A 15,103-nucleotide genomic window follows, 5' to 3' on the forward strand; every position below is an offset into this window, starting at 1 on the left:
TCTATCATTCCCTCAGTCATAACGAAGTTGCTGTTTCTACCAGCCATAGAGCCAGAACCCAAGGTCATGGGAACTGTAAGATGGAGCTGTTTTTCCTTCTAGGCTTAGCCATAACATAGTCGTATTATTAATTTCTCTAACCAGCCATTTTGTTTTTCTACGTCATTTCATGTATTCAATTGTATGTCTGACCAAGCCTCTGGGTCAGTCCCCTGTCAGACGCTAGTGGGTAAACATGTCTGTCTCTGGCGGGTGACTGGCCTGGCAGCGTGGCCACGCTGTCATGAACTTTCTTTATTGAATAAACCTTCTTATTATTATAAATAATTACTCAGAATGATTAATGTAAACGGCTCATCGTTTGTCCTTTAATATTTCCCATTACAGATGGCGACGAGAGATGTTTTTTTTTAACCGATGGGTGTCGAGGTCGGCCGCCAAACGGACTCTGCAGAAAGGGTGAATCCTGGAATTCCGGGGGAGCGCTGTCTCGAGGCTCCTCCGTGCGAGACACCGAGGGGAGAGAACCAGCTGTGCCGTCCGCTTGGCTGTCACCTCCGGCATGAACCTTGGGGACGCGTGATAAGGAACACTCGGTGAGCTGTTGACATTCTGATTTCTGTTTAAAACATTTTTGTTTTTAAATTTATAATTAGAGGTCTAAACTAGAACATGGTGCCGGTCAGAGCTATTTTTTTAAATGTATATTACTATGTGCTCTGCAGTGGTTATTTTTTCATTGTATTGGTGTATTACTGTGCTTGTTAGACTGGCGATGGTTTTTTCTATAGTTTCTCAATCTTGGTACGTCCCGAATGTATTAGGCAGGGATTAGGCTCGTACCTTATAGACGGGGTGCGGGGGCCTACCACGAGTATAATAAAATATGTTGAGTTCAAGTCTGCATCCCGAAGAAGAGGGGTGGGGGTTTTTTGGGCTTCAAAATTATATATAGATCCTGAGAGAGGATTTGTTTTGGGGTTTTAAAGGGCCCTTTGGAACGCTGTGAATAGGTGATCCTGCCGTAAAGGGAAAAAGAGTCAGTATGTTCCACAGGGGTTGATTATCTTTAGAACTAGGGTATACAGGTACTTTCTCATGGGGTCATGGACAGGGAGGCAGTGCTCTGAGGGTTAATTCCATTTTTGTTTGTCTGTACTATAAGGTTTTTTTTCTCACAAGAGGCGGGAACGCGGGACTGTGAGTCGGGAGAATTTACCTATGTTTTTCAGACCTACCGTCATTTGCCATTCAGTCTGTTTTGACCTGTTCAGTACTTACATGTTTTAGTAGCTGCTATCAACGGCGATCATCTAATTTCATGTGACCTGCAGAAATCATTATGACCTGTTTGCCGACGAGACTCTTAGAGACGTTGTTTTTTGTTGTCATGACTTAGGGAATCTGCCCTGCTCGTTGGAGCTGAAGTTGAGGTACTATAGAATGTCCTAACTTCAAGCCTGGAGTGGACCCTTTCTACCGTTTTAGTGTGTAACTGTCTATAATGTGTGATAACGGGCAAATGTTTTTTAAGTGTGGCTGAGAGAAAAAAAAAAAAAAAAAAAAAAGAGATTGGAATAGTGAGATATACAGCCAGCCACTCACATCTTTCCTTTGTCTCTTCTCTCCCACATACACCTATGTATGTACCCCTCTCCTTTGTAGTTTCTCAGGGGGGGGTCCTCCATCTCTGTGCCAAACCAATGCCCGCCGGCCCTACTACTGCCCAGTGAGAGGAAGCTGTGCCCGGAGAGGTATATGCCAGCCTGCTCTGGCCTGCAGCTGGACACGACGACGCTACATCAGACACTGCACAACAGCTGACCACAGCTGGGACAAGCACTGGCCGAATCATTGGTCGAAGATAAAGAACTAAGGGACAGTTCCATCCTAACTGTCCAGGTGGTTGACGTAGGGGAGGCCTCACACACGGAAGGGCATCGAGGTCAGGGTCCAGACAAAGCAGCAAAATGTTATCCTCTACATCAAGAAAAGACCATCGGCAACGACGAGGGAACCATCGGACTGGGTCGGCCCGGGGGTGTTTGGTGCGAGGAGAGGGGGGACCTGCCTGAGATTCAACAACTGATTAAGAGGCAAGTCTGACCCACATCACATTACATTATCTCGGAAATATTGAGTAACGATATGAAAGAATGGAGATGTTTGTTTGCAAATTGTAGTTTTGTTTTGTTTTGGCTATCTCCCGGCCTCTGTGAGAATGCAGTCACGTGTATTCTGTTTTCGCTATGAGTTTTGTGAGAATGTTTTTGTCTTCTAGTAATGCACCCAGTGTTATATTTCGTGAGCGCAGTCTATCTTGCAAGGTACTGCCCTGTTTTTTTTTTTGTGATTTCAATTTTTCAGCTTGGTGGTGGGAGAAGTATGGCCTTGACAAAACCAGAGGCTGGACTGTACCCTTGAGTCCTGCAACCACCGTCTGGGCATTTGCAAAGAGACGCTAATGATGGTTGCTGTTATGACAACTTCTCTTTTGCACGTGACACGGGGTCTATGCAGAGGACCTTTTGTTTTTTAGATAATAAAAATAGTTTGTGCTGAGTTTAATGATGATAATATGTTTGTTGTCTTTATGAAATGATAATGATTGTGATTAATAATTATCAAAAGGAGGGAACTGTCGTGGAAATATATTATCATGTTCTTATATATCTGTGTGGAGATATCATGTTATACAGCTTGAGTTTCAATATGACCAGATTGACTGGTTAATGTGTGTATGTCTCTTTAAGATCACTCTGACATCCTACCAGTCATAACAAAGTTGTTGTTTGCTTCCAGTTACTGAGAAACCATTTTGTTTACCTTCGTCATCATATCTGATATAATATGTTTCGTCTGACAACTGTGTATTTAACATATGTCTGAACAGAACTCTTGGTCAGTTCATGGCCAGACGCTACTGTGTGAACATGTGTCTCTGACTGTGGGTTGAACTTTCATTGTGGCCACGGTGAAATAAACTTTTCTATTATTAATAATGACTCAGAATGATTAATGTAAACGGCTCATCGTTTGTCCTTTAATAATTCCCATTACAAACGCAATGCGACATCCTTTACTAGGCTCACCCACCAACAGTGCAGGTGCTGAACTGCTGATCCGAATGTATAGGTAAAAACCATATTATGTGTTTGCATCAATAAAAAAATTGCCAAAAAAAATTCCGCTCGCACGCTTACGCGCGCTCGCATTCACTGGGGGCCTACAAATACATTCTTTCATGGAGCCCAGAATCTGGAGCTACACCCCTGCTTGCGGGATCAGGTGAGGGAGAGGGGGGGGTGCAGATTTTACGTTGGGCAGATTGTTGAGGGATGAGGTGGGCAGTAAAGTGGTGCAGGATTTGGTTTTGGGGTTTGTGTTTTCAATTGGTTTGGGGGGTAGGATTTGAATTGTATTTAAAAAAGAAAAAAATTATTTGTTTATTGTTGTTTTCCTTTCTTTATCGGGTTCTCGCTTGATCTGCTCCAGTTGCTGGGTTGTACAGTAGGTGGCGGTATGCGCCATTAATTCCCTAGAAGAGGAGGAAGAGGACATGGTAGAAATGGATCGTACAGTAGGTGGCGGTATGCGCCTTTTGTGGTCGCGATCTGCCATTAAACCATTGAAGAAGAAGAAGAAGAAGAAGAAGAAGAAGTAGTAGACGCGTAGTCCGCCGGATTCCGGAAATATACAACAAGAAGAAGAAGCCCGGGCATCGTCGTTGTGCACATTTCATTCTTTTTTCGTAGGTAAGATAAAACATATTTAGCGTTAGCTCATCAGTTCACAGTCCACCACATCTTTGGTGGTTATCTGTCACGAGTTTGTTTACACGCATTGCCTTCTTTTGGCATGTTACGTTTGTTAAATCCCTGTCCATTAATTATTTGCTCTCGCTTGCTCCCTTCAGCTAACGTTAGCTAGCACACTCTTAGCTGGCTAACGTAGTACAGTTAACTAGCGTTACATAACGTTAGATAGTTAAACGTATCCACAACAATATAGATAATTTAAGCAATATAAAACGTTAATCGTTGTGGATCATTTGGCAGATTACAATATCATCTTATAGTTGATTCTGTATCTGTGTTAGTTTCGTTGCAGCTATGATACTTTACGAATAAGCAACCCAAGCCTACCAGCAGGTCCATAGTTGCCTAACCTCTAGCCCATTTCGTGACTGTGATGCACAGAGACATTTCAAAGGTACTCACAGTTGCACGAGGGTTTCGGACAGAGATACGGGATGGTTAAACCTCTGCGTTGCTAATAAACATTTTAAATATGTTTTATAAACTGGTCAACACTGCTCAAAACGGGTTTATTTCCGGCGTTGGCTGCCTGGTGCGCCTGCGCTGTGATCACAGCGCATGCGCATCATGCACCCAACGCCGGAAACAATGCAGTGTTGACCAGTTTATAAAAACATATTTAAAATGGTTATTAGCAACGCAGAGCTTTCAAACCATCCCGTATCTCTGTCCGAAACCCTCGTGCAACTGTGAGTACATTTGAAATGTCTCTGTGATACTTGTATAACGAACGGTTCGGCCAGAACCAGTCCTTCATGGACATCATACGTTGGTTTCCTATTGAGGAGCGAGTGACTGTGGATTCACTCGGTGCATCACAGTCACGAATGTCCATAGTTGCCCAACCTCTCTGTCAAGCGTCTCGTCCAGTGATGTGAATGAATGTTGACATTTTTGTGATATGAAATATTTATTTCTGGTGGAATCTGTTTGCCAGGCGTGATGGGAAGGAAGTTGAATGAACAGAAGAACCTGTAATAAGGTGAATCGGGATAACGCAATAGAACGTTACTGTATCTAGTCCTATACATGTATACAGTATCTCTGGTGAACGTCTAGAACGTTACTGTATCTAGTCCTATACATGTATACAGTATCTCTGGTGAAAACAACAGGAGCTTTATTGAAATGACCGTGGCAAGTTATGAAAATGTAATCTTTTCTTCGTTTGTAATAGTCGCAGGCAGCCATTTGTGAAATGTACGTGTGACATGTAAGTCTAAAAAAAGATATATTAAAAGATAAGTAATTAAGAAATAATGTATATATTTTTACCATATCATGTTACATTTTGCAATAGCAAAAAAAAAAAAAAAAAAAAAAAGCTAAATTCCATCCTCCACGAGATGTGCTATTTACATTGGCATGCATCTATATCCTAGTAGTAGTACTGGATGTAACAGTGAGTACTGTATATCTGTATGATGTCATAAGTGTCATGATGAATTGAAAATGGGGGACGCTGATGTAAACCAGATGAAAGTATTTCTCTGGTCTACATCCCCTTAACAATTGTGTGTATTGAGCCGTACTGTATTGTACCCATTCTGCAATCTGTTAATACAGTTTTAAACTTTTCAATCAATCAAACCTACCTCAATCTATATCCTATCCATATAACACTGTAGGATAGCATTGTACAATAACACTGTATACACCATTTAAACATGACCTATATCTTTATATATTCCATACCTTATCTTATTACTTGTACCACACTATATAATAATACTGTACATTAGCTTAGCATATTTACTTGCATGTTACACTGTATACTGCAATGCATTTTACCGCTACTTTGCACGCTGGTTAGATGCCAACTTCATTTTGTTGTTCTGTACTTGTGACAATGACTATTGAATCGAAGCTGACTGTTTCCTAAGATGGAGGCTGTGCCACAGTCCTAGCAAAAGCCAACATGGAAATCATATCTTACAGACGCAGTGAATGTGAGCTAAGATGTTGGTGGTGGCTTTAGGCACACAGACATGGCAACCTTTACCCAGATTAACCCTTTCACTACCACACGACAAAGGGTTAACCCTTTAACTGTCTGCAGTGTGGTAGTGAAAGGGTTAATGTAACTATTTAATTTCCTTGATGTGTTCACTTTTCTTGTGGTTGCTTTCCAGCATATAGGAGCATCCACACCAGAGGCCTTCGAGATGTCCTCTAACCCAGAAGAGAGGTCTGCTGCGGCCCTGCACCTCCTCCACACCTGTGGCTTGGAGATCCAAGACCTGGCCCTGCTGGCAGATATGCCAGAGGAGCTCATCACGGCAGAGACCCTTCCCCACCTTCTCATGCGTATCAAAAACAACAGGAACACTGTCTCCCAGGCCACCAGCTTGCCTTCAAGCAGGGGGTCACCTCCGAGAAGGTCACCTCAAGGAAGGTCACCTCCGAGATGGTCACCTCCAAGAAGGTCACCTCCGAGAAGGTCACCTCCAAGATGGTCACCTCCAAGAAGGAGTCCGCCCCCTAGGAGGGCTTCACCTCAAAGAAGAGCTTCACCCAACAGAGGGAGTTCATCCCCTAGAAGGTGTTCGTCCCCAAGAAGGGATTTCCCCCCAAAAGGGGGTTCACCACCAATCAGACGTTCGCCACCGAATAGTAGTTTGGATCATTACAGCTCCAGTTCATATCCAATTACAAGCTCACATTCTAGTACAACCTCTTATCCAAGTACAACCTCTTATCCAAGTACAACCTCTTATCAAAGTACAACCTCTTATCCAAGTACAAGCTCACGTTTCAACACAACCTCTTATCCAAGTACAAGCGCACGACCAAGCTCCACCTTGTATCCGAACGTAGTCTCTTATCCAACCTCATCGTCATATCATAAATGTTCTGCCTCTAGCTCCAGTGCTGGGATTCAGCCTGTTCAGTATCCATGGAATACTTCATCCAGTGCTGGGATTCAGCCTGTTCAGTATCCATGGAATACTTCATTGCAGTCGCAGCAGCTCCCAGTATTGCCACCACCAACTCCAGTTCCTGCCCATAAAACCATTCTACCAACTCGAGGCCAGCCACCAATTCTATCAACTCCAGGTCAGCCAACCCATTAGTTCCCATTACGGTGTAGGTCAAAAATGTATGTAACTTTTTTACCAGTCTGTATTACAGAGTCTCATCAGATACGGTATTACAGCTTGGTTTGGTAACCTGTCTGTTCAACTAAAGTCCGTCTGATGCAGACTGCATGGAAGATCATAGGGGTGAAAGGTCACCCATCCCTGCAGTGTATTTTTTGACTCTTGACTCTTGATTCTACCAACTCCAGGTCACCCACCCGTTCTACCAACCACAGCTCAGCCACCCATTCTACCAACCACAGCTCGGACACCCATTCTACCAACCACAGCTCGGACACCCATTCTACCAACCACAGCCCGGCCACCCATTCTACCAACCACAGCCTGGCCACCCATTCTACCAATTTCAGGTCACCCACCCATTCTACCAACCACAGCTCGGACACCCATTCTACCAACCACAGCCCGGCCACCCATTCTACCAACCACAGCCCGGCCACCCATTCTACCAACCACAGCCCGGCCACCCATTCTACCAACCACAGCCCGGCCACCCATTCTACCAACCACAGCCCGGCCACCCATTCTACCAATTTCAGGTCAGCCACCCATTCTACCAACCACCAACCATATAATGTTACATGTTCCAATAGATAAAAAAGCAAAATCCATTTTGACTAGTACCCCCCCCCCCCCCTCCATGAGATGTTCTATTTACATGGGCATGTACCAACCTCAATCTATTCCTATCCATATAACACTGTAGGATAGCATTGTACAATAACACTGTATACACCATTTATACTTTTACCTATATCTTTATATATTCCATACCTTCTCTTATTACTTGTACCACACTATATAATAATACTGTACATACTTAGCATATTTACTTACATGTTACACTGTATACTGCAATGCATTTTACCGTAACTTTGCACTTTGCCAACCACAGCTCAGCCAACAGCAGCCGTCCCTCTGACCCCAGCACCCGTACGGATGCTACAATCCGTCCCCTGGATGGGGTGGGGTACCTTCAACCGCATGGCTACTCCAAACCCCCCCAGCCTGGTGCCTTTGCTCAGTTTGGAGCTGCCTAAGGGACAGTCCCGGCATAAGGGCAACGCCTTGACGCCCTACAAATCTGTTGCCAGGGATTTCTACGGAGACACTCCCAAGTGTTACCCCCATGAGTGTTCCCTCTGTGCCGTCACTTGCTTCCGCGAGTCCGTAAGTATGGTACCTGCCTCCTGCCATGTGTACCACCTCATGTAAATAAATTAAACCTAAATTGAATACCTGTACCTTTTTATTTTTTCTTCCTCTCGGTTAGTTAATCAGACATTTTCCAAAGGCACAACATCCATTATAAAAAAGGTGGTTTGACTTCCACTCCAGATCCAGTGCGTTGTGGCCATATGGCTCCAGACCTCCTCCAGCTCTCCTCCCCCAGGGCCCCACGAGCCCCAGGCTTGATTCCTGCTCCCTGGTGTTTTCCCTGACCTGTCAATGACCAGTGGTTCTCCCTCTGGTTGAATGCCATGTCAAACCAATAAATGTTTAATCGAACATTAAATTAATTGTTTGTATCCCTCATGTGACTCGGCACAGTGGCTGGATGAAGTGATGGAAATGAGTTATGTTAAGTTATATTATGAATGTTTAATTGTTCATGTTGCTATCAGAAACGCAATGAATAATCTTTTTTGTCACACTTTTTTTTCGCCCACAGGACTGGGATAAACACATCACCGGACAGGGGCATTCCGATGTGCAACTGGCACTACTTCAACAGTAAGGGGATCTTTGTCTCTTTTTAAAAATACAAATAAAAAAACCTAAGCCAGGTCGAGGTGTAAACATTTCTTTGTTGTTCCTCTTTTGAGTTAAGCTTATTTAATCAATTTAGTATCCAAGTGACCCTGAAGGGCCAAGTGATATGAGGGGGACATATTTATTACTGTATTCAGAAGGACTTTTTTCCTGGATAATGTAAACCAAATCAACCTGTTCTTTCTTTAACTTCTTGTTCCCCTCGTGTCCTCCCAGGTTTCCTGATTGGGACTGTCTCATCGACTCAGCCACAGAGTAAGTATACTGTTTGTTTTATGTATTCATTGTTTCCCACCAAAGTAGAGCTGGGGGGGGGGGGGGGGGGCAGGCAGACTAGCACATTTATATTTAATAATTTTATTTGGATCAAAACAATTCTTGTTGTTGTTGTGGAAAGGTTGTTTAACACAGCAGGAGACGATATTTCCAATTGTAACAAATAGGTAATTTATTTAAGAAAAGAAGTTCTTTAACAGCAAGAGCTATGGGTCAAAGAGGATCGCCACAGCTTGAACAAAAACACTCTGTCCTGGATCCCTTTGCCTGTCCCTAAATCCCCTCTCAGTCCTGCCCCCATGACAGATATGATGACGTATCACATCATGTCAGATCTGACATGACGTACATTAAGATGATACGTAGATTTAACATTGGAGAGAGAGAGAACATGAAGAGAGATAAGCAAGATATGATATCCACACACGATATGATGTAAAACATTAAGAACATCGAAGAGAGAGTGAGATGTGTGTGTTTGTGTGTGTGTGTGTGTATGTGTGTGTGTGTGTGTGTGCGTCTGTGTACAGACGTGTGTATTGTATGTGTGTATTGTGTGTGTGTGTCTGTGTGTGTGCGTCTGTGTACAGACGTGTGTGTATTGTATGTGTGTATTGTGACACAGGGAATGTGTGTGTGTGTCGGTGTGTATGTCTGTGCGACTGTGTGTGTCTGTGTCTGTGTGTGTGCTGTGTAACTGTGTGTGTCTGTGTGTGTGTGCTGTGTCTGTGTGTGTGCTGTGTATGTGTGTAAGAGAGAAAAGACACAAGATTAGAACACACGATATGATGTACTGAAATGTCCATCTGCTATCTTGAGGCTGTTTTAAGAACATCAGCCAGACTGTCGCCCTAGTGTCTTTGAGCCCTGCTAGTTGACCTATATTAAACTAGTCAAGACTAACCCCTTTCCTACCTCCACCCTCGTATACACATTTTCCCCAACATTCCCCCATTTGGGGCTATCCCTAGTCCCACCCAAATCATATAACCAAGAAAATGTGAACGTCTAACTAAACAAGAAACCTTACTTCATTCACTGGACCCCTAACGGACCAACAAAGGCTGACTACCGTTCTCACAATAAACACAAAACCGCTCAAAACAAGAGTAATAATAAAACATAAAAAAAAAAATACCCCAATTTATAATCCTAACCTGACAGACAAATCCCCCCAACCTCCACCGCTTACCAAATGAGCCACAGTTCCGGCCGGAAACCGCGACTCTCATCAGGGAAAGGAGAAGTTGACCGTCAGAACTAAACATAGAACATCCCTCCCAAAAAAAATGACATTGTCTCTTCCATAACATTGAGTCCCAGTGTCTATCGCTCAGCCCCCCTTCCATGCCCACGCCATAGTCTCCTCACCGTATTGCCAAAAGTCACATTTTGCCAATACAGCAACCACCACGCCACACCTCCAGTCCTCGTAGAAGCATGTCCCCATGCCTGGACGGGAGGCGCTGGTACCGACCTCACCACGTGTCCCCCCATCTTCGACGGGAGGTGCCCATCTTGCCCACTGCGTTAGCCCCCCCCCTTTGTCCCTCCAGTCCCCAGAACCGATCCCCCGACCACTTCTTCTCAATGCTTCCTCAGGCTCAGAACCGACACTCTGCCGATGCCCCTTCCCATTCCGGTTTGACCAGGACCACAAGTAAAATAAACAAAAAATAATAAAAAAATAAAAAACAATGCAATGATTTTCAATGGTTGCAATCTCTATGCCGAAGGATCATTAGAAAATCAGACTAAAATTCCTAGTTAAAGGAATAAACCAACAAAACTGCACTCAGACCATCCCCGTCACTCTTAAAGGAAAGAACCAACAAAAAGAAAATGTCCCTACCTCACCATACCCCTAATCCTCTATCCCCTCGTCTCCCTCTAAGGCAGCATAAAGCTGAGGATATGGCCCGATTTGTGGCTCAATCTCTTTCTGTCCCACCATCAGCATTTGGCTCGTTACGTGTGAAGTTACCAGCCTACCCAAGAGAGGCATACCACAACAGAAAAGGAGAACCAATATCAACCCTGCCACCCCGATGGATATCCCCGTCTGCATCACTATGCTTCCCCACTGTCCCAATCTTTCCAACACCCCACTCCCCCACCATTCTTCATTCCGGCCAGAATTCCCCCTCAACTCCTCCCTCAAATCCTTCAGCTTAGCCATGGCCTCGGAGAACTTTCCCCCTGGCCCCACATTCGTCGGAATGAATGTGCAGCAGTACTGTCCAAACATGGAACAGACTCCACCCTTCTCCGCCATTAACCAGTTCAGAGCCTGTCTATTCTGCCACGCCACCGTACTGGTCGCGTGCATCTGGTCCCCCATTGCATCCAACGCCTCCTCGGTGTAATTGAGATACCGCTGCTGATTGTAAAACAAATAGTTGATCCACCCGGTGTTCTTATTGACCGATATCCATGGCAGAATAGACTCAAACCCTGCCGCAATCTCATTCTTAGCCATGAACTCGGCTGGAATGCCCCTTGGCTGTCCTATGCTGTCCAGATACACCCTTGGGTCTGCCTTGTAGCTACGCTTCGTTCGAGAGATAGGAGACTCGGAAGGTCCTTCCGTCACTGATAATGGTAGGACCACCATTGGCATGATCGCCTGAACCCGGGCACATCTACCTGACCAATCTAAAGGAAGTGTATTCCTCAACCTCCTACCGCCGCAGAGCCAGTATTGGTCCGCCAGTGCCATATCCTGGACATGAAAAGGGCAAGCTACAGGCCGTGGGTTGGTATCCACTCCCTTTAACACGACCCCGTGTCCACACTTTCCTTCTTTCGTACAGTTAGTCGTGATGCTCCAAATAGTAGTGCACCGCCCCTCTGCCACCTCCCCTACATCCCGGGTCCCCTCCTTTTGCAAGCACTCGAAATCCTTGGTCAGCCATAGTTTGACACCTCTGGGTATTGGCAACCCCGTCGCTACCCCCTGCACACGTACATCCAATTTCCTACACCGTTCCCGCATAGTGACATCCTTGAAATCCGTGACGTTTCCTGCCGCCTTAAAACGACTAGAGCCGAGAACGCTTTGACCCTTTTAACCTCCTTCCAGTTAAGAGTACCCTCCTCCCGTTCGGATGCACTCCTTGCCCTACTTAGATGCACCTCTCCCCTCCAGGATCAGGAGATACCACGTGTGGGGAAACCGGCTTTTTCAGGGCCGCATTGCCGCCTACACTGGACCCCCTCTCACCCAACCAAGGATACAGGCCTCCACTTCCAGGCTAAGGTCTCCTCACATGAACAGAAGAAGTCCCCTTATTTTACCTTCAGGTGCAGTTTAAGGCTGGGTCCCTTTCCAACCTTAGGAGAGACAATTCAGATTCCTCTGAATTGACACCCCTCATCCCTCTGCTTCCCAGCATTTTCTTTTCAAAAACACTGATCACAGAAGCACAGCTCGCCTACTAACCCTGTATCGGCTAGTAAGGTTACCGTGGCCTGACTGTACATTGAGCCAAGTGCATTTATGCCCATACTGTCCAGTCACTCACGGTCCCCGTCCCGCTATCTGTGACTATAAGCAGGGGTCATAACGCTCTCCTGACCGGCTGGCGACCCAGTCGATAGCGACCTCATAGTCCGTCATCAAGTCAGGACCCCAAGCAGCTGACTGTCCGTAGTACCTATCAGCCACTCAGTTTAGAAACCGACGGTCTTGTCCCCACCCCGCTTGCTCTGGGCATGGAAATATTGACCGTTTTCGCCAGCCTTGCCTGTTCATGGCAGGAGCTGTGCCCCCTACGGTGCACCGCCCTGCTCCTAGGTGTGGACTGTCGCCCACGTACCACCCAGTGCCCACACCAACTTACGTGCGACGTTTCCTGGGCCGACTAGACGGTACCACAGTGGTATGTTATTTCATACCTCGTTACGCACGAGGGCCTTCAGTTTCTCCCCAGCACTATAGTGTGTGTTTAACGTGCGCCCAGACTCTTGCGAGCCCACTGCCGCCTGTTAGAGGCTAGAGGTTCGGGGTGCCTAATCCCCTCCCTAACCCCAAACACTCTGCCTCGCACCAAGGGCGACTATTATGGGGCCCCTCCCATGCCTCTGCGTCCCTGTCACACTGAGCCCAACTGAACTTCGTGCCCTTCACCAGCAGCCTATCCGGACGTGCCTTGGAGCAGACATAACAATCCTCTATCTGATTCTGCGCGCTTGTGTACTGGACCCACTTAAACCACTCATTCCCTAAAGCCGCCCTATACATCGGGTCAGCCTCCGGGTCTTCCTCGTCATAGTCATAGTCGCCCCCATCTTGTTCCCCGGAAGGAAGCAAACCCCTCAACCTGGCCCAGAGTGAGCCCACTGAGTCCCTCAACGTTCCGGCTGTCCTCTGGAACATATCCTGTCCCCCCACCTTTTCCGACTCAGTGTCCTTGACCTCCCTTTTTCCCCTCACCCCTGTCCCCTGTGATTGGTTCGGGACAGGCTCAACTCTCCTATCTACCCCCACAACCCGATGCTCGTTAGTATAATGGTAAGTATCCCCGCCTGTAACGGGGGAATGGTCAAAATCAAAAACATGCCCTTGCGGTCCTACGGGAAACACCCCGTTTGGTTGTAGTCTTATCTTCTCCCCCCCTTCCTCGATGGAGGGAAAAGGGGGCGCCTGATTCTGAGCCTGGTCATGAAAGTCTGCTGGTACTTGAGCCTGAGCGGGACCCCGTGGGACTCCTACCCACTCAAACCCGTCATCCTCAAGGACGGGTCGACCGTGACGGTTCTTAATGACGTCGTTGTGCCCGGCCGACCGTCCGCACACTGCTGCCAACATCTGCGGGAGCATCAGCAGGCACTGCACCTTCCAGTTGCCGTCTCGGACCCTCCATGTCGGGTTCTGCATAACTGCGATCGATTGTATCCCCCAAGAGATCGCCGCTGGCCTTTATGCAGTGATTGAAGTGGAACCAGGTCGCTGATCCTTTGACTTGGACTGCCGTTCCAGTCGATCGGATCACCTCGTACGGGCCCTCTCTCCGGGGTGATGACCACTTTCTCTTGTGGACCTTTACGAAGACCAAGTCCCCAGGGATCAGTCTCGGTTTGGTGGCTTCCTTCTCCGCCTCCTTTTCCCCCTTTCTCTCCTTTCTCTGCTCCTGTCGAAACACAGCTTCATGTATTTTAGTCACTTGCTGAAGATATTTTTTCAGATCTTGCTCAAAAATATCTAATGCCGGGCCCCTAGCCAGGTGTCTAAATGGCGGTGCTGGCATGCTGCGGCCTGTAAGCATTTCATGCGGTGTTAGCTGTGTTTGGCGGTTTACGCTGCTTCTAATAGCCATCAGAGCAAGTGGCAAAGCATCAATCCAGTTAAGCTTAGTTTGCATACAGATTTTCAACAGTTTGTTTTTAATGACCAGATTGGCCCTTTCCACCTTCCCCTGCGACCCGGGACTATAGACACAGGAAAGGCGCTGTCTTATACCTAATTTCTGCATCAGCCCTTTAACCACCTTGTCGATGAACTCGCGGCCATTATCGCTTTGTAATATCGTGGGAATTCCAAATCTCGGAATGACCTCGCGACACAGGAACTTGATCACTGTGTCCGCGTTCTTGTGTTTAGATGGAATGGCCTCAATCCAGCGACTAAAGCAGTCCTCTACTACCAGGAGGTATCGTTTGCCCTGCACTGGCGTTATCATGTCTGTATAGTCCATAATCAGATGTCTGAATGGTCCCTCAGGGAGGGGTGTGTAAGCCGCCACTGTCGGTACTCCTTTGCGCACATTGCCCTGTAAGCATGTTAAACACCTGGCTAGTGTAAATGTCAATTTGTGCCTGAAGCTTTGGGGACCAAAATCCCATTTTCGTGATTCGTTTCAGGGTCTCTGCTCTTCCACAGTGATCAACACCATGAGCCTCAGGTATCACTAAGGACAGAAGATCGATGGAGGCGACTATCAAACCGTTATGACTCCTCCACAGACCATCTGCCCCCCTTACAGCCCCCCTCTCCGTCCACGACTGTTTCTCGGCCCGCGTGGCTGAGTCCTGAAGATCACTCAAATTATCCTCAGTTACCTCAGTCGTCAGTTCGGCCGCAAACATCAGAACAGCCGTGGACGGCACCGCAGCCGCCGCCTTCGCGGCCTCGTC

General features: G+C 46.6%; 1 protein-coding gene across 1 annotated transcript in view; it reads left to right on the forward strand.

Annotated features, from left to right (window-relative positions):
- Positions 1-3,713: 3,713 nt before the first annotated feature.
- The window catches only part of LOC311243053 (uncharacterized protein), a gene marked incomplete at its 3' end in the record, with an annotated part of 26,103 nt that continues 14,713 nt past the window's right edge, over positions 3,714-15,103 (forward strand). Inside the window, exons 1-6 of the mRNA XM_084332124.1 lie at positions 3,714-3,755; positions 5,951-6,875; positions 7,108-7,458; positions 7,815-8,089; positions 8,592-8,653; positions 8,909-8,947. Of these exons, the coding sequence (XP_084188250.1) occupies positions 5,984-6,875; positions 7,108-7,458; positions 7,815-8,089; positions 8,592-8,653; positions 8,909-8,947 (1,619 nt within the window). The 5' untranslated portion in view covers positions 3,714-3,755; positions 5,951-5,983. The remainder of the gene's footprint in view (positions 3,756-5,950; positions 6,876-7,107; positions 7,459-7,814; positions 8,090-8,591; positions 8,654-8,908; positions 8,948-15,103) is intronic.

Source organism: Notolepis coatsorum (genome assembly GCF_963971535.1).
Source record: "Notolepis coatsorum genome assembly, chromosome: 16".
In the NCBI taxonomy this organism is placed as follows: domain Eukaryota; kingdom Metazoa; phylum Chordata; class Actinopteri; order Aulopiformes; family Paralepididae; genus Notolepis; species Notolepis coatsorum.